General features: G+C 43.7%; 1 protein-coding gene across 3 annotated transcripts in view; it reads right to left on the minus strand.

Annotated features, from left to right (window-relative positions):
- cyfip2 (cytoplasmic FMR1 interacting protein 2) overlaps nucleotides 1-17,955 on the minus strand; it is a 111,101-nt gene that overhangs the window by 69,044 nt on the left and 24,102 nt on the right. The window contains exons 1-4 of one of the 3 annotated variants that reach the window (XM_068043993.1): nucleotides 13,227-13,295; nucleotides 10,762-10,912; nucleotides 10,278-10,367; nucleotides 8,560-8,637 (exon numbers count right to left, since the gene is read on the minus strand). In XM_068043993.1, coding sequence (XP_067900094.1) covers nucleotides 8,560-8,637; nucleotides 10,278-10,367; nucleotides 10,762-10,878 — 285 coding nt within the window. In that variant the 5' untranslated portion in view covers nucleotides 10,879-10,912; nucleotides 13,227-13,295. Of the gene's footprint in view, nucleotides 1-8,559; nucleotides 8,638-10,277; nucleotides 10,368-10,761; nucleotides 10,913-13,012; nucleotides 13,116-13,226; nucleotides 13,296-17,955 lie in introns of those variants that run through there. The other 2 variants (XM_068043992.1, XM_068043990.1) reach the window with 2 other exon arrangements.

The following is a 17,955-nucleotide window of genomic DNA, read 5'->3' on the forward strand; positions in this document are numbered from 1 at the left end:
TTACCTAACAGTAGCTATTGGACAGAGCATTAAGCAAGAAATAATTGGCGTTTGTAACAAAGGCAATGCAATAATCATAAGGGCTGTTAATCTTCATATGGACTGGACAAAACAAATCGGCAAAAGTAGCTTGGGGATGAGTTCACGGGCTGCATTGGAAGCAGTTCCCTGGAACAATACATTGTGGAACTTACCAGGGAAGAGGCAATTTTAGATCTTGTCTTATGTAATAAGTCAGGGTTAATTAGTAATCTGATCCACTGGGGAAGAGTGATCTTAATATGATGAATTTCACATCACATTTGAGAGTAACGTACATAAGTCCAAAACTGGGGTTTTAAACTTAAATGAGCCAATTACAAAAACATGAGGGCGAGTTGGCTAAGATAGATGGCTAAGGAAAATTGGACTAAAAGGTATGAATGTAAATAAGTAATGGTGAACATTTAAAGAAATATTTAATAATTCTTAACAAATACACATTCCATTGAGAAAGAAAAAATTCACAGGAAAAGTGATCCATCCGTGGCTAACGCAAGAAGGTAAAGATCAAAAGAAGAGGCTTATATTATTGCCAAGAAGTGTTGTAAGCCTGAGGTTTGGGAGAGTTTTAGATAACAGCAAAGGATGACCAAAAATTGATAAAGAGGAAGAAAATAGGATATGAGAGTAAACTAGCAAGAAAGGTAAAAACAGATAAGAGCTTCTAAAAAGAGAGTAGTGAAAGTAAATGTGGATCTATTAGAGCGTGAGACAGGAGAAATTATAATTGGTAATAAGGAAATGGCAGAGACAAATATTTTCTATCTGTATTCACAGTAGAAGACACCAAAAACATACCAAAAATGGGGAACTAAGAGTCTAATGACACCGAGGAACTTAAAGCAATAAATATTACTCACATTCTCTGTCCACTCCCTTCCCAGGCCTCGCCCTCTCTGACTGCTCCCCTCCCGGGCCTTGCCCCTTCTGACCACTCCGTTCCCAGGCCTCGCCCCTTCTGACCGCTTCATTCCCGGGCGTTGCCCCCCTCTGATTGCTCCACTCCCGGGCCTCGCCCTCTTTGACCACTCCGCTCACAGCCTGGCCCCCCCCCGACCATTCTGCTCACAGCCTGGCCCCCCCTGACCACTCCGCTCACAGCCTGGCCCCCCCTGACCACTCCGCTCACAGCCTCGCCCCCTCTGACCACTCTGCTCCTGCGCCTCGTCCTCTCTGACCACTCCGCTCACAGCCTCGCCCCTTCTGACCGTTCCACTCACACTCTCGCCCTCTCTGACCATTCAGCTCACAGCCTGGCCCTCTCTGGCCACTCCACTCACAGCCTCGCCCCCTCTGACCACTCTGCTCATAGCCTCGCCCCCTCTGACCGCTCCACTCACGGGCATCGCCCACTCTGACTGCTCTGCTCACAGCCTCGCCCTCTTAAATACAGGGCTGGTACCAGAGGGCTGGAGAATTGCAAATGTTACATCCTTGTTCAAAAAAGGGTGTAAGAATAAACGCAGCAACTACAGGCCAGTCAGTTTAATCGAGGTAGTGGGAAAGCTTTTAGACACGATAATCCAGCACAAAATCAACAGTCACTTGGACAAATATGAATTCATTAAGGAAAACCAGCATGGATTTGTTCACGTTTAACCCACCTCACTTGTTTATAATCTGTGACTTTTCCAATATTTGTCAGTTCCGAAGAAGGGTCACTGACCCGAAACGTTAACTCTGCTTCTCTTTCCACAGATGCTGCCAGACCTGCTGAGTGACTCCAGCATTTCTTGTTTTTGTTTCACGTTTAACTAGCCTAGTTGTTACCTCATCTAAAAACTCAGAGAGAGGGTTGGCTGACAATGTTGAAAATGCTGGTCTCTTTAATTAACCAGGACTTACTTCAGAGTTAATAGAGAGCAGGTGATGCTCATTGCAGTTTGTATTTAAGGCTGGGGTCTCCCCTCAGTCATGGGGGTTATTTCTGGATGGGGTGTGACTACAGAAGGGCAGTCTGGAAACTGGTATTTGTATTGAACTGTGGTTTGAGAATAAAACAATTGTGAATCACAGACTGTCTCCTGCTTCCTGATTTGGTGAATGAATATCTCCCATTTGATCATAGTAGCAGAGGATTAACTTTGACCTCTTCAGGTGGGCATATACAGAAAAAAAATGTATTTTCTTTTTCTGACAAAAGCAGAGCTTCTGGTGACTTTCAAGGTGAAATGGTTGAATCATGCTGCAGGTTCTCAAACTATGATTACCCACCAGTCTTTTTGGAATTGGAACCATACAAGCAATGAAAGAATGAGGTGGAAATATGGACTCTGGTCAGTTCTCTAAACAAAAAGTAGCAAGGGTTCTGAAGAAGGGTCACTGACCTGAAACGTTAACTCTGCTTCTCTTTCCACAGATGCTGCCAGACCTGCTGAGTGAATCCAGCATTTCTTGTTTTTGTAGCAAGGTATGGCCTTGGCTTTGTCTTTACCAGGAAAAAGTAAGATTGGAAATAGTATTTTCTGAACTGGATGTTACTGACTTGGATACTGAAGAGGGATTGCTGATTCTAATACAATTTATGGGCAAGATTTACAAAAATGGTGATTTGTTGGAAGTCTGAGGCATAGTTGACTTTGTCCATCTTAAATTGATCATTAGTCCATGGAGGAATATATTATGGAATTTGATAGGTTATAAAAAAGACCTAGAAATTCCTGAGTCTGCTTGTGTTCAAGTTATTTGTGCACAAAGCTGTCCTTATGGATAGGCCTTTGGTTTTGACAGGGGTTCATTTTCATGGTAAAGATTTTTTTATTTGAGCAAATGACTGTTTTCCTAAAAAAATTCTTTAGGACAGCAATCCTTTCCAACTGCCTTCATTTCACAAATTGGAAATTCTGCAGTGATCGAGAATGGAGGACTCCATGGTTACTGACTCTCAAAATCGATGGGGGCCTAGTCGCAGGTGCTTGTACAAAGAGGGAATTGCTGAAAGATGTTCTGAGGTGGGTCGTACTTTTAATAGATTTGTGGATCAAAACGAAATGCAAGATTGGGATGATAACCGAAAGCAAATGAATCCTAGAAATGCACGGGGAATGATCAGGTGTTTTTGGTGTGAGTCTAAGTATCACTATGTAAGGCAGTATCAGAAAACCAGGAATTGAGTATTTGAAGTCACTCATGAAACAGTTGCTTCTGATGAATATGATAAGGATGAATGGCATGAAAATATTGTATCAGTAACTGAAAAACTTAAATCAGGCCATCTTGGTTGCTGATTTTCATTCAATTGTGCAGTATTAGTGCCTGTAGCTCAACAGTGTGTGGAATCGCTTTGGCTAAACTGTTACTTGGAAACCCTTGACGAGGCAAGGTAAAGTTAAAGAATATGAAAACGCTACCTGCTTTAGGTTTGGGAACGATAATACATTAACGTCTTTGAAGAGAGTGGTCCTCCCATGTGAAATAGCAGGAATGTGTCATTTCATTAGCACTGATGTAGTTCAGAGTGAATTACTGTTATTGTTAAGTAAGTCTTTGGGGGGGGGGGAAAAAAGCAAAGATGAGATTGGACTTGGAGAATAATGATGCATTTGGTAAAGATATAAATTTACAGTTCACTGGATCAGGATATTATTGGCTTCTGTTAAGGAAACCGAGTGTTTCTCACCATGACGTATCATTGACCTCTGGAGACAATAGTCTAACTAGGAGAATTATCTGGAAGTTGCACAGACAATTTGCCCATCCTTCATCACAAAAATTAAAGATACTGCTGAAGAATGCTGGAGTTGTGGATAAATATGAATCCCTTGTTGAATAGATCTTGTATCAATGTGATGTGTATTAAATAGCGGAAGACACCACTGCATCCGGTGGCAAGTGTCCCATTAGCCTGGGAATTTAATGAAGTGGTGGCTGGACCTGAAAGTATGGGACAAGCATCAAAATGTTATATTTTGTAGATATGGCAATGAGGTTCAGCATATCTACAGTAATAAACAAGGACAAACTGACTAGCAGATAAAGTTATGGAAAAGTGGGTAGGCAAGGGCCATGGCACACCAATGAAATTTCTAACTGATAACCAAGGGGAATTTGCAAATGACAAGTTTAGGGACATATGTGACTACTTAAATATTGTAGTTATGAACACTGCTGCAGAAAGTCCATTCAGCAATGGCTTGTGTGAAAGAAATCACAATAGTTGAAATGTTACACAAGATACTGGTAGATCAACCAAGCTGCAAGCTGCTCTGGCATAGGCAGTACATGCAAAAAAATTATTTACAGGTGGGGGGTATAGCCCATGCCAATTGGATTACAGCCGTATACCAAAATTGCCTTCCATGCTATATGACAGTCCTCCTACCCTAGAGGGACTGACTTCGCACTCATTTCTCTGCTCACTTAATTGCACTACATGGTATTTTTCAGTGAGAGCAGTTCTGTTAGGGTGTTCACAACTGAAGGTGGACCCTTCAATGTTTTATTGGCACTATAGTGGAAAACTTTCAGACATCCTTATGCATATGGATGATTTTTTTTTTGGGGGGTGGCACTAATGAGTTTGAAATGAATGTTATTAAGCACATAGGAAAGAATTTATAATTGTCAGTCAAGCTTCTGGGGCTTTGGAGGTAATGCAGGATGAGTTACATGTAATTCTACATCAATTCTTGGAAACTGTCAATCCCATCACAATTGATCGCACCAGATCTGGACAGAAAGATATGGCTGCTTCCAAGGTTGAAATTGAACAGCTGAGCAGTCTCGTCAGTCAGCTCAGTTGGTTAGCTACACAGACAAGGTCAGATGCAAGCTTCAATGTGCTGGAACTTAGTCTTGTGATAAAACAAAATCCAAAGGTTGCAGATGTCTTGAGTGCAGACAAAACTTTTTTTTTAATTTAAAAATAGAGAAATGTATGCTGAAGTTCCCAGCTTTTAGGTGATCCCAAAAATATGAATTTTTAGGGATGCCTCGCATTCAAACCTTGATAGATTTTCCAGTGCAGGAGGGTTCATGATATTCCTTGTGGGAGAGAATGGGAAAAGTTGCCCTTTGGCATAGGAAGCCCAAAAGATAAGTGTGGTGAAGAGCACACTAGCTGCTGAAACTCTTGAACTCATGGATGCTGTTGACGTGGTGTTCTATTTGTCCAAGATCATGGGCGTATATGTGAACAAATCGTTGAAAGTGGCAGAGCATGTTGAGAAAGCTGTTAATAAGGCTTACTGGATCCTGGGTTTTATAAATAGAGGCATAGAGTACAAAAAGCAAGGAGGCTATGGTGAATCTTTTTAACACTGGTTCAGCCTCAACTGGAGTATTGTGTGCAATTCTGGGCATTTAGAAAGGATGTGAAGGGATTTAGAGGGTAGAAAAAAGATCTATGAGAATAGTTCCACAGAAGAGGAACTTCAGTTATGTGGATAGATTGGAGAAGCTGGGGCTGTTTTCCTTACAGGAGAGAAGGTTGAGAGGAAATTTGGTAGAAATGCTCAAAATCATGAGGGGCCTGGACAGAGTAGATGGGGAGAAACTGCTCCCATTAGTGGATGGGTCGAGATCCCGAGAACATCGATTTTTAAGGTGATTGTCAAAAGAGGCAACAGCGACATGAGGAAAAACTTTATTTTATGCAGTGAGTGCTTAGGATCTGAATGCACAGCATGAGTGTGGTGGAGGCAGATTCAATCAAGGCCTTCAAAAGAGAATTGGATAATTATCTGAAGTGAAAAATTTGCAGGACTACAGGGAAAAGGTGGGGGAGTGGGACTAGGTGAGTTGCTCTTGCAGAGAGCCGGAACAGATAAGACTGGCTGAATGGCCTCCTTCAGTGCTATAACCATTCAATGACTCTATAAAGAAAAAGTACTATGGGCAATTAATGGGACTGAAATCAGACACGTCCCCTGGACCTGACATCCTGGAGTTCTAAAGGTAGTGAATGCACTGATTTGTGACCTTCCAAAATTTCCTAGATTCGAGAACAGTACCAGTTGATTGGCAGGTAGTCAACATAACCCCTGCTAGTCCAGACAGGAGGGAGAGAAAACTGGACTACAGGCCAGTTAATGATTAAATGCTCGAATCTATTAAGGGAGTGGTAACAGGGCACTTAGAAAATCATATACGGATGAGTCAACATAGCTTTCTGAAAGGGAAATAGTGTTTGACTAGTCAATTTTTTTTGTTTGAGGATGTAACTAGCAGGGTAAAGAGGAACCAGTGGATGTAGTATATTTGGATTTTCAAAAGACATTGATAAACTGCCACATGAAAAGTTGCACAGGAAAAGGGCTCATGCTAATTAATGTATTACCAATAGCATGGATAGAGGATTGGTTAAAGGACAGAAAACAGATAGTAGGATTAAGCGTGGTTATTTTCAGGTTGACAGGCTATAATTAGTGGGTTGTCACACGGATCAGTGCTGGGGCCTCAGCTGTTTGCAGTCTGTGTTAATAACTTGGATGAAGGGACCAAGAGTAATCTATCCAAATTTGCTGACGATACAAAGCTGGGTGGTAAATTAAGCTATGAAGAGGACCAAGTCTGAAAAAAGATATAGACAAGTTATAATGAGTGGGCAAGAAGGTGGAAGATGGAGTATAATGTGGGGAAACATGGGGTTATTCATTATTGGTAGGAAGAACAGAAAAGCAGAATATTTTTTAAATGGTGAGAAGCTTTTAAATGTTAATGTTCAGAGGGATTTGTGAGTCCTTGTACACAAAATACAAAGTTAGCATGCAGGGACAGCAAGCAATTAGGAAGGCAAATGGTATGTTTGCCTTTATTGCAAGGGGATTGGAGCATAAGAGTAAGGAAGTCTTGCTGCAACTGTATTTGGCTTTAGTGAGACCGCACCTGCAGTACTGTGTATAGTTTTGGTCACAGTACCTAAGGAAGGATATACATTCCTTAGAGGTGGTACAGCGAAGGTTCTCTAAATCGGTTCCTGGGATGAGAGGGTTATTGTATGATGAGAGGTGGAGTAAATTGGGCCTATACTCCCTGGAGTTTACAAGACTGAGAGGTGATCTCATTGAAACATACAAAGATTCTGAAGGGGCTTAATGGAGTGGACACTGAGGTTGTTTCCCCTGGCTGGGGAAATTAGAACACGGGTACAGTCTCCGGATAAGGAGTCCAATCATTTAGGAATGAGGAGGAATTTCGTCAGGATTGTGAATCTTTGGAATTCTTTACCCTAGAAAGTTGTGGACTCCATGTCATCAAGGCTGAGAGCAATAGATTTTTGGACTCTAAGGCAGTGATCTCAAACTTTTTTTGGTTGAAGGGCTCCTTTACAAAACTTTTAATAATCACGGACCCTCATCTAATAATGTAATACTCCTCATCATATGAAATGCTGCAGGTAAAGATTGTTTTGAAAATGCTTTTGAGACAGGTATTTACTTGGATATCAGTTTGCCTGCTTCTCACCACACAGTATATAAGCCCTTAAATATTTAGGACAATCCCCTCTCTTGAACAAAGCTACACTCACCTGGTGCCCATGACTAGCCTTGGTATCTTTTGGGTCTACCTGGTGATCTTCCTGCCAATCTGTGCGCCTCCATGAGCATTCCCCTCCAGAGCGAGAGCCAATCTGTGTTGCACATGTAGGGGTCGCACTTGGCTCCTGCCTCCCACAATCCCACTTCCGGTCGCCGTTCATTTACTTTGTGCACCTCCTGGAATGTCCCCACGGAACCCCAAGGGTCCGTGGATGCCAGTTTGAGAACAACTGCTTATGGAAATTGGGCAGTAAAGTGGAGTTGAGGTAGACATTCAACCATGATTGTACTGAATGGCGGAGCAGGCTCGAGGGGCTGAATGGCCTACTTCTGTTTTTTTTTGTGTTTGAGTGGGGCTGTGCGCTTATCTCCATTCGCAATTCTTTAATAATGGAGTACATTCCAAGCTAGAGCAGGCCCTGGACAACATCCAGACTTGGGGTGACAAGCAGCAGGTAATATTTGCACTACATAAGTGCCAAGGAAGGAGGGAAGACGGGAGAAATTTTTCATTTTTTTTTGGAATGCACTGCCTGGATGGGCGGTGGAAGCAGATTCAATAGTAATCAAAAGACAATTGGATAAATACTCAAAGGAGTAATTTTCTGGGCTATGGGGAAATTGTAGGGGAATGGAACTAACTGAATAGCTCTTTCAAAGAGGCAGCAAAGGCACGATGGGCTGAATGTCTTTCTGTGTTGTGCTGAGCTCCTCCAATTCTGATCTCATGAGCATCCCTGATTTTCATTGCTCCACCATTGGCGGTCATGGCTTCAGCTGCCTGGGTCCTAAATGCTGAAATTCCCTCCCTAATCCGCTCCAACTTTCTTTCCTCCTTTTTAAGACACTCGTTTTAAAACTGACCTCTTTAACCAAGCTTTTGGGCACCTGTTCTAATATCTCCTTAGGCACGGTGTCAAATTTTTGTTTTGATGACGGTCCTGTGAAGCATTTTAGGATGTCTTACTACATTTAAGAGGCACTATGGAAATGATTGTGTGACTGATTTTTTTTTTTTGGAGTTGAACGCTAACTTTACCTGTGGAATGGCCCGCGAGCAGCTCCTCCACGTGTAGAGCATCACCGCGTATTCATGTCCCTCCTCCAGCATCTCATTCTGAAAAAGGAAAAAGCATGATCCCATTAATGATCACTTCGCTCAGTGAGGCCACGCTGCTGAAGCCAGAGATTGGCCGCAGTTTAGTGGGCAACACAAGGCTCCGAATTCAGTCACTGCTTCCTCAGTCGGGATCATCTGGAAGTTGTTGAAACTTACACCTCAAGAAAATAACTAAAATGCAGATGGGCCTTACAGAAACCATGGCAGTGTCCACCCCCCACCCCCCAACCCCCCCGCCCCGCACGGACATTTGAGCCAATGTTGGTCACTGAGACCCTCCCTCAACTCTAACCTCCCAATTATAAAAAGGATATCAAGGCACTGGAGAAGGTACAGAAAAGATTCACAAGGGTGATTGCAGAACTGAGAGGTTGTAACCATCAGGAAAGACCGAACAGGGTGGGGCTCCTTCTTCTCTAGAAATGAGAAGGTTGAAGGGGTGGCCAGATAAAGATATCGTAAGATTATGAAAGGGTTCTATAGGGTAGATGTAGAGAAAATGTTGCCAGTTGTGAAAGAGACCAAAACTAGGCACCATAAATATAAGATAATCACTAATAAATTCAATAGGGAATTCAGGAGAAATGTCCTCCCCAAAAGCGTGGTGAGAATGTGGAACTTGCTACCGTGGGGGGGTAGTTGGTGTGAATAGTATAGATATATTTATGGGGAAGCTAGGTAAACACATGAGGGAGAAAGGAACAGAAGGACATGTTAGAGTGAGATGAAGAAGGGTGGGAGGAGGCTTGTGTGGAGCAAAGACACTGGCATGGACTTGTTGGGCCAAATGGTCAGTTCCTGTGCTGTAACTAATATGTGATTCTACGGAACCAGAAAAGGGTCAAATATCATATTGGTGCTGCTTTAGTTCATGGGAGGAAAAATATTTTAGCAAAGAACACCATCAAAATACTAAATGGATGAAAGGATTCTAATTGACCATCAATCAAATGGGTGAAGAATATGTCATTTTGGATTGGCCATAATCAATGTTACCATCAGGTCACATCACAGACAGAATAAGTAAACTACCACAGTGGTTACGTAACTGTACTTCTCATCCAGTAAAAATGATCATGAAGCTGTCACATTGTCATTAAAAACCCATCTGGTTCACTAATGTCCTTTAGGGATGCAAACCTACCTGCTGTCCTTACCCAGTCTGGGCCTAATGTGAGACTCCAGTCCCACACCAATGTGGTTGACTGCTCTCTGATATGATCTACCAAGACACTCTGTTTGTTTGTGTCACTCTGCTTCAGTCTCCCATGAGGATGGGGGGCTGGTGTTTATATATTTTAAGCAAAGAACACCATGAAAATGCTAAACCGAGGCAGGGAATTTATATGCTGCTGGACTCCAGGTTGCTCCTGTGCATAGAACAAGCTGCAGGTACGCAGTTTTAAAATTGAGAAAAGTAATATGATAATCCAAACGTTAGAATGTGATAACGTGCTGGGGTCTCAACGTTTACTGTTTGCTTGATATCCTCAAGGACCCTCTGTGCAGTGGTCAGGGGTCTACTCGGCCCAGTTTGAAAGCCTCATGCATTAATAGAGGGAGAGGGTGTTGCGGACAGAGCTGAGTGAAGCCCCCCCCCCCCCAACCGCCCCCGACTCTGGTGGAGAGGTACTTACCATGCTGGAGTGTACGGTGGCCTGTTCGATGTATCTGGCAATTCCGGTAACAAATGCATTCCTGTCTTCGAAGTTGGTGTCAAAGTTAGCCTGAGGACGAAGGACAAGTGCAGAGTTCATAGAAAAAAAGAGACTCATTCTAGAGTACGGTCAAAACACGCGACATACCCTGCCCACTAGAAGACTCCGCCAACCCCTTCAAGAACAGAATCCCGACAATTACATGCTTTGTCTGCAATAGTTAGGTCAGATTCCCAGTCAATACATGGGTTGGGTTACTGTCAGCAGCCTGATCAGAGCTCGGCATAGCATCAGGACAATGGCCTTAGACAAGTTAGTGATGTCGATCAACATTTTGTCTGCTTTATTGATTGCTAATTCACTGGACGTGGCAAATCTGTTATGATTCGACATTTTATTGGATGTCCATTTGCCACAGTTGACATTAACTGAGGGTCTTCGAGTTTCTGGAGCCCAGACCTACCTGGTACATGATGGAGGAAGGAGGTGGTTCGATGCATGGCTGTTGGTCGGGAAGGGGCAGCTCCTCCAACAGATCCACGTTGGACAGAGCATCCTCCAGTGTGACATGTGTCGTCATGGCTGCATGCAATCAAAACCCTGACCAGATTAATCTGGGGGGAAAAATTAAAATCAAGGAAAATAGTTTGGAATTAGTGCAACAGTCACAGAATGGCACAGATCCCAAGCAAATACAATTGGGAACTGTAAAAACTGATGTTGGAACTCTTTTTTGAAAACTTCAAGATTTCAGTCTCGCTCTCTCTCTCTGTCTGTCCTGAAGGTGCCAGTCTCACTGGGGTTCAGTCCCACAGCCCCTAATTCCTCCCATTACCTCATTCAGTGCAACTCACACTGTGGAAGAATCAAGACGGTGAGGTCATTTTAAACGGAACCTTCCTAGCATGAAAGGGATGATTAGGATCCATTGTCCCACTTTACACCTTTCCCTATTGTACCCTGCGTTGAAGTTGTTTGTGCTCAAACCCCTGCTGGTCGCCCCTGAAGGAATCGGGTGAAGGTACTGACTTTATTTTGGGTACTGAAGATGTTGGCTGTGAGCCTCCCAGTGTTTAAATGGAATAAATCGCAGTTCATCCATTGGATATCAGAAAAGCAGTATGGTCAATCAGGGTTGAGAGCTGGTGGCAGGGTAGAGCTGGGTGTTGTCAGCGTACATATGGAACCTGATGGAATTTCGGATGATGTCACCAAGGGGCAGCGTGTGGATGAGAAATAGGAGGCGGCCAAGGAAGGATACTTGGGAGACTCCAGTGATAACCATGCAGGAGTGGGAAGAGAAGCCATTGCAAGTGATTCTCTGGCTATGATTGACTCCATAGAAAATAATGGAGCCAGTTGAGAGCAGCCCCACTCAGGTGTTGGAGGAGGATGGTGTGGTCAACCGTGTCAAAGGCTGCAGACAGATCGAGAAGAATGAGGAGGGATAGTTTTATCACTGTCACGGTCACATAGGATGTCATTTGTGATTTTGCCATTTCAGAGGTAGGGGCAGGAACCTGTTTGGAGGGATTCAGAGTTCCAGAACAGATGGGCATGGATTTAGGAGGTATTAACATGTTCAAGGCCTTGAGAGGAAAGGGAGGTTGGAGATGGACGGTAGTTTGCACAGATGGAGCAGCAGGTTTTTTTTTTGAAGAGATGGGTGATGATGGCAGATTTGAAGGAGAGAGGAACAGAACCTGAGGAGGGAGAATTGTTAATGCCAGCTAACTTGGGAGTTAGGTGGTCAATAGTTTAGTGGGAATAGGGTCGAGAGAGCAGGAGATGGGCTTCATGGAAAAGACAAGCTTAGGGCATGAAGAGAGGTAGGAGAAAAACCAGAGACAAATGCAAGTTCAGGGTTAGGGAAGGGGCAAGCTGTGTAGAGGTTTAGCTTGGTGGGCTAGGGGAGTGGAGAGAAGTGGTCGAGGCACCTAAACAAATGGTGTCAGTGACAAAGAAAACCATGAGTATCTCCAATATCTGGACAAATACACTTTCCACAATCTAACATTCCCAGGACGAAATTTCTACCCATCTATTCTCTCAAAACCCCTCATAAATTTAACACCATGTTTCTCTTTGACCCTGGGGACAGGACTCAGTTCAATCCCCTACCACACCCCATCATCCCCCACCCTGTAACAATCAGACAGCCAGGAGGTGAAGGATAGAACTGGAGCCTAGTCTTTATACACTTACAAGCTTTTACTTAGAAACACACATTACACATTGTTCAACCCAACAACCCCAGTTTCACCCTGCTGTGACATACAGGAGCACAGGTGAGGCCCAAACTAATGTCCATCACCTGAATACAATTAAATAGCCAATTAAAATACAATTAACATCCCCTCATCTACCAATCCCCCTAAACCCCCAACAATCCCATAAGGTTTTTGGATTTCATAGAATTATATAGTATACATAGCCCAGAAACAGGCCATTCAGCCCAATCAGTCCATGCCAGCATTTATCCTCCTTTCAAGCCTCCACCCTCCTTCCTTATCTAACTCTATCAGAATAACTCTTTATTCACCTCTCCCTCATATATGCTTACCTAGCTTCCCCTTAAATGCATCCTATGAGGGTTTCACTGACCTTCAAACATTGGTTCCACGTGGTTTTACCAACAAGCAGTGCTTGACTTTATTTACAAAGTAAAACTGAATCACAAAGGGCCTTGGCATTGTGTTAAACATGAGACCTACCTCCTCTTCCAACTCATTCCATCTCCAGAGCATCAAACACTGTGGAACACCTCACTTTCCTCAGTCTTTCCTTCCCCCTACAATCTGCAGCCTTGGCCTTACCTAATCACTACGCCCTGTGTTACCTCATCTCCCCTACTTTCTAAATCGTCTGCGTGTCCCTGCACTCAGCCTTTCAGCTGAGCTTCCCAATTAAGGTCAGCAGTAAATTTACATTTTGTTTTACTCCAGCAACCCATCAGCTATTTGCTTTTTGAAATCTTCACCACGGCAGCAGCATATGCTTTCCCTGGGGAAGGTAAAGGGAGTGATTTAAACACCATTTGAAGGCAGTCTCTGACCTTTACAGAAAGATGCAAAAAAACCGAGAACAGGAACAAGAACAGGAAACCCATTTCCTGCTGAGCAGATATAACCTTGTAGCGCAAAGTGCGGTGGGGCAGGGATAGATGTAGAAATAGCAGGGTTGAGACACTTGTTCTTGCTCTCATTGCTCGGAGCAAGATATTCTTCCATGCTCAGAAAACAGATTTTAATATAAACTCAGAACCAAGAACAGCAGACCAACTGAGAAGCTCCAATCCTGATTCTCTGCAGGTGTCTCAAATGTACAAAACAAAATAGGTGGAGCTCTAAAGATACACAGAAGGAAGTCTGCAGTCCTGTAATCTACAGCTGCAGCTCAAATCAAGAACTCAGACACAGCTCCCCTGCTCTACAGGAACCCTACTCCTTGTTTGAAGAATTTATTAATTCCTCTAATTCTGGCCTCCTGTGCATCCCTGATTTTAATCTTTCCACCATTGGCATCCATGCCTTCAGCTGCCTAGGTCCTAAACTCTGGAATTCCCTCCATAAATCTCTCCACTTCTTTTCCTCATTCTCCTTAAGATGCTCCTTAAAACCTATCTCTTTGACCAAGCTTTGAGCACCTATCCCAATGTTTTACTACTTTGGCTTGCTGTCAATTTATGTTTGATTTACACACCCGTGAAGCATCTTAGGATGTCTTTACTACTTTAAAGGTGCTATAGAAATACAAGTTGTTACTGTAAGATTTGCTTTTCACCAGATTACATACCTCACCTTGTCCCAGCTTCATGTCGTACCCTGCACTCATCTACCAGATTTACCTTTTCCATGCTGTTTGCTATTTTATTGGCCACTGCTCACTAACCACTTTCTCAAGGAAAAATCTGACCTTCTATCTTCCCTCGCACTTCAGTCAGCCGTGCCTCAATGAGTAGCACTCCCATGTCCAAGTCAGCGTGTAATGGAATCAAGACCCACTCCAGAGACTTGAGCCCATAATCCAGGTTGACAAGTCAGTGTATCCCTGAGGGAAGGCTGCACTGTTGGAGGTGCCATCTTTTAGAGGAGGCATTAAACTGGAGGCCTCGTCTGACCTCTCGGGTAGAATCATAGAAATTTACTTCACAGAAGGAGTTCATTTGTCCTATCGTGTCTGTGCTGGTCAATATCCTGCGTAATAGCACTGTCTGCTCTACGTGTGTAGGTTACAATACTTCAAGTGCGTATCCGCGTGCTTTGTAAATGTTCTGAGAGTTTCTGGCGTCTTATGCATCCCCGATTTGAATCGCTCCACCATCCTTTCAGGCAGAGAATTCCAGAACCCACCACCCCCTGGCTGAAAAAAATTCTTCTCAACTTCCCTCTACCAATGACTTTAAATCTATGCCCCTGGTTATTGACTGCCCTAAGGGAAACAGGTCCTTCCTATTCACTCTTATTTAAACCCTGTGACACTATTGGAAATGATCGGGGGATTTTCTCCCCAGTGACCTGCAGCCAACATTCATCCCTCAACCAACATCATTAAAAAGAACACATTATCTGCCCATTGTCACACTGTTTTCTGTGGGATCTTGCTGTGCACAGGTTGGCTGCCACGTTTCCTACATTACAACGTTGACCATCTTCAGAAAGTACTTCATTGGCTGTAAAATACTTTGGAATGTCCTGAGGTCCTTAAGCTGCTATGTAAATGCATCTCTTTCTTTTCCAGCCATGAGTGGTCAGTCTCGTGGGTCGCCCTTTACATCATACCCTTTAAGGATGGACTGTCTCCTCGGGCTCTCAGTGACTATTCTCACCTCACAGAATTACGGAGCAAAACTAATCCAGGTTACGGACTTAATGGAACTTTTGTGCTCATCAAGCCAAGGGGCGTCAACACTACCGACATCTCAAGGAGTCTGTATCAGGATCAGGCACTTCCGGGTTAGGGAGATGCCTGGGTGAGACATATCACCTCAACACCAGAGGGTTGGCTCTATTGCAGCATTCTCCCATTGCAGCATTCTCCCATTCCCCAAGTCTGCTGTCCTGCAGATTCTCTGAGCTCATCAGCCAATAATTTGTGCGACAGCTTTCGAAGATGATTCTGATAGGTGTTTACTCACCTCACCTATTAGATATCTTACATGCCATGGCTTAAAAAACAATCTTCAGCAACCGGATCACGAATGGTTAAACCAGTTGCAGGTAGGGAGGTAAACAGTAAACACATGCTCCCACCAGCAACCAGCCAATCGCACAACTCCCATCTGCCTGACATGAGCTTGCAACATACACAAACATTGACTTGGCCAAACTCTGACCCAAACCAAGTGGTTCACAGTGACTGACTGAGTCAAATCTCTATTTCAGGGAATTTCAGCCCTTGTTTGGAGAGGGATGGGGGAGGAGGAGGCATTTAAATATCACATTGCACAATTCCAGTGCCAAACCAGGGGACTTGACCAACATAAAAAGTAAAACTGCTTGGTTTGTCGGCTGAGCTCCTCCCACAGACTATGTGCCATCTACCCTATCATAAACTCTACCCCACTCATCAAGAAGGAAAAAGAAAAGCTCGCATATAGAAGGCTTTTCACAACCTTAGGATATCCCAAAGTGCTTCACAGTTAATGAGGCAGCAGTGTGTACCATCTACAAGATGCACTGCAGCAGCTCACCAAGGCTCCTTCGACAGCGCCTACCAAACCCATCACCTCTACCTCCTAGAAGGACAAGGGCAGCAGATGCATAGGAACACCACCTCCAAGTCACACACCATCCTGACTTGGAACTATATCACTGTTCTGTCATTGTCGCTGGGTCAAAATCCTGGAACTCCCTTCCTACAGCAGTGTGGGTGTACCTACCCCACATGGACTGATGCTCACCACCACCTTCTCAAGAGCAATTGGGGATGGGCAATAAATGCTGGCCTGGCCAGCGATGCCCATATCCCATGAACAAAAATTTAAAAATGTACTTTTGAAGTGTGGTCACTGTTGTAATGCAGGAAATGCAGCAGCCAATTTGTGCACAGCAAGCTCCCGCAAAAAGTAATCTGATAATGACCAAATCATCTGCTTTTGTTATGTTGATTGTGGGATAAATACTAGCCAGGAACCTGGGGAGGATTCCTCTGCTCTTCTTCCAATGGCACCATGGGGATCTTTTATGTACACCTGTGAGAGCAGATAGGGCCTTGGAAAAAACAGCACCTCTGACAGTGCAGCACTCCCTCATTTCTGCAATGGAGTGTCAGCAAAGAATTCAAGTCTCTAGAGTGTGACTTGAACTCACAACCTTCAGACTCAGAGAGCTACCCACTGAACTATGGCTGACACATTAAACTGAAGAGGCAGACTTGTATTTATATAGCACCTTTTATGACCTTAGGACATCCCAAAGCATTTTACAGCGAATGAAGTACTTTTGAGTGTCATCACTCTTGTAATGTAATGACTACGCTCATTTAGCCTCCTCACACAGCCCATGTTCTGTGGAAACACTCCCTGATCGCAAAAGTGAATCCTGTAAAATGCCAGAATATCTATCCAGTCTCACATCTCAGTCCTGGCCCACTACCCTCTACAGACAACATCCCCTTCATAGACTCATAGTACAGCACAGGTGGAGGGCCATCAGCCTATTGTGCCTGTACCAACTCTTTCAAAGAACAATCCAGTTAGTCCCAATCCCTCTCTCTTTCCCCATATCCCTGCAAATGTTTCTCCTCCAGTATTTATCAAATTCCCTTTGTAACTAGATTGTTTACTAGATTGATACCTGGAATGAGTGGGTTGTCTAATGAAGAAAGGTTGGACAGACTAGGTTTGTTTTCACTGGAGTTTAGAAGAGTGAGAATCGACTTGATTGAAGTATATAAGATCCTGAATGGTCTGGACAAGGTGGATGTGGAGAGGATGTTTCCTGTTGTGGGTGAGTCCAGAATTAGGGGGCCACTGTTTGAAAATTAGGGGTCACCCTTTTAGGACAGAGACAATAATTTTTTTCTCTCAGAGTGGTGCAGGCGGTGTCATTGAATATTTTTAAGGCGGAGGGAGATATATTCTTGTTAGGTAAGGGAATCAAAGATTATCAGGGGTAGATGGGAGTGTGGAATTCGAGACAGAAACAGATCAGCCATGAATTTATTAGCTGGCAGAGCAGGCTCGACAGGCTGAATGGCCTATTTCTGCCCTAATTCGTGTGGTCATATGGAAAGCAATCATTGAAACTGTATCCACCACCCTTTCAGGCAGTGCATTCCAAATCCTAACCAGTTGCTGTGTAAAAAAAGATTTCCTCATGTCACCTCTGGTTCTTTTGCTAACCACCTTAAATCTGTGCCCTCAGGTTATTCACCCTTCACCATTGGAAATAGTTTCTCTATTTACTCTATCTAAACCCTGCATGACTTTGAACACCTCTATCAAATCTCCTCTTAACCTTCTCTGCTCTAAGAACAACAACCCAGCTTCTCTTCACATAACTGTAATCCCTCATCCCTGGAATAATTTTAGTGAATTTTTTTTCTGTACCCTCTCATGCCTTAACATCCTTGCTAAAGTGTGGTGCCCAGCACTGGACGTAATACTCCAGCTGGGGTGAACTAGTGGTTTATATAGGTTTAGCATACCTTCCTT

Source organism: Heterodontus francisci, chromosome 12, assembly GCF_036365525.1.
Source record: "Heterodontus francisci isolate sHetFra1 chromosome 12, sHetFra1.hap1, whole genome shotgun sequence".
NCBI lineage: Eukaryota > Metazoa > Chordata > Chondrichthyes > Heterodontiformes > Heterodontidae > Heterodontus > Heterodontus francisci.